This window comes from Hipposideros armiger, unplaced genomic scaffold, assembly GCF_001890085.2.
Source record: "Hipposideros armiger isolate ML-2016 unplaced genomic scaffold, ASM189008v1 scaffold_45, whole genome shotgun sequence".
Lineage (NCBI taxonomy): Eukaryota > Metazoa > Chordata > Mammalia > Chiroptera > Hipposideridae > Hipposideros > Hipposideros armiger.
Genome location: NW_017731395.1, coordinates 2,639,910 through 2,640,927, shown reverse-complemented (window position 1 = coordinate 2,640,927; position 1,018 = coordinate 2,639,910). Strand labels below are relative to the sequence as shown.

Sequence of the window (1,018 nt, the reverse complement as noted above, 5' to 3'; positions counted from 1 at the left end):
GGAACAGGATTATTTACTAAATTTCCTAATATTGAACCATTCCTGGAGTGGCATCCTTTTCATGTCTTGCTAATTTATTTTTGTTTACATTAAACACTTTTGCATTAATATTCAGAACTGAGATTTGTTTGTAGTGGATATTTGTTGGTCATCTTTGACATATCTTGATACAGAATATTGATTGAGACTTAATGACAAAAGAATTGAGAAGATTTCTTTCCCCTTGTTTCTGGCTCTCTCCATCATGGCGGACAAGCAGAGTTGAATGACTCTCGATATTTTTGCATGTAAAGTAATTGTAGTTTTACCTACAGGAAGAAGAAGGAAGTACCGGCAAATCACAAAAAACTTCCTGGCTCCAAGATTGTGTTTTATCCTTATCACCAACCAACGACCTTATGGTTATAGCTCGGGAACAGAAAGCTGTGTTTCTAGTGCGTAAGTATCCATTATTTTTCAGGGGTCTTTATTGTAATGCATAGAATAGAACAGCAAATGGGTTGGATAGAAAGAAAAAATGTTCTTTCTAGTGTATGCATGATATGGTGGCATTCTACAGTTTATTTTATGTATGATATAACGCTTTTAATTTCCTTTTTTTTATTTTTTTATTCCTCTCTATCTTTTTTCCCCTTTCTTTTCTATTGTGTTTGTTTCCTCTTGATTTTCTTTCTTGGCTGCAGGCACTTTAGCTATCTCTCTGTGGCACTGCAGAGAGGGTACTGGGCATTGGCCAGTTTTTACAAAGGGCAGTCAGAGCTAAAAAGGCCACTGCCCCCTTCTTAGTAATAATGTGAGTGCGGTGATTTTCAACTATAATTTGAAAACTCACAGTACAGTAGTTTCCTATTTGGGGCCAAATTTTCAACTTATAATTTTTGTTGAAGATTAAAATTAAGCTTTATGTATATATAGGGTATGAAAAACCTCACTGATCAAAATGAGTTCATACATTAAATGGCCATGGGATGGTCCTGTAAAGCAGAGTTACCCTCCAGTAGCATGAATCTAATAGAAA

At 35.3% G+C, this 1,018-nt stretch overlaps 1 protein-coding gene across 1 annotated transcript in view; it reads left to right on the top strand.

Moving 5' to 3' along the window:
- Positions 1-1,018, top strand: part of RAB3GAP2 (RAB3 GTPase activating non-catalytic protein subunit 2) — an 86,159-nt gene that overhangs the window by 38,275 nt on the left and 46,866 nt on the right. Inside the window, exon 3 of the mRNA XM_019639591.1 lies at positions 315-434. Within this exon, the coding sequence (XP_019495136.1) occupies positions 315-434 (120 nt within the window). The remainder of the gene's footprint in view (positions 1-314; positions 435-1,018) is intronic.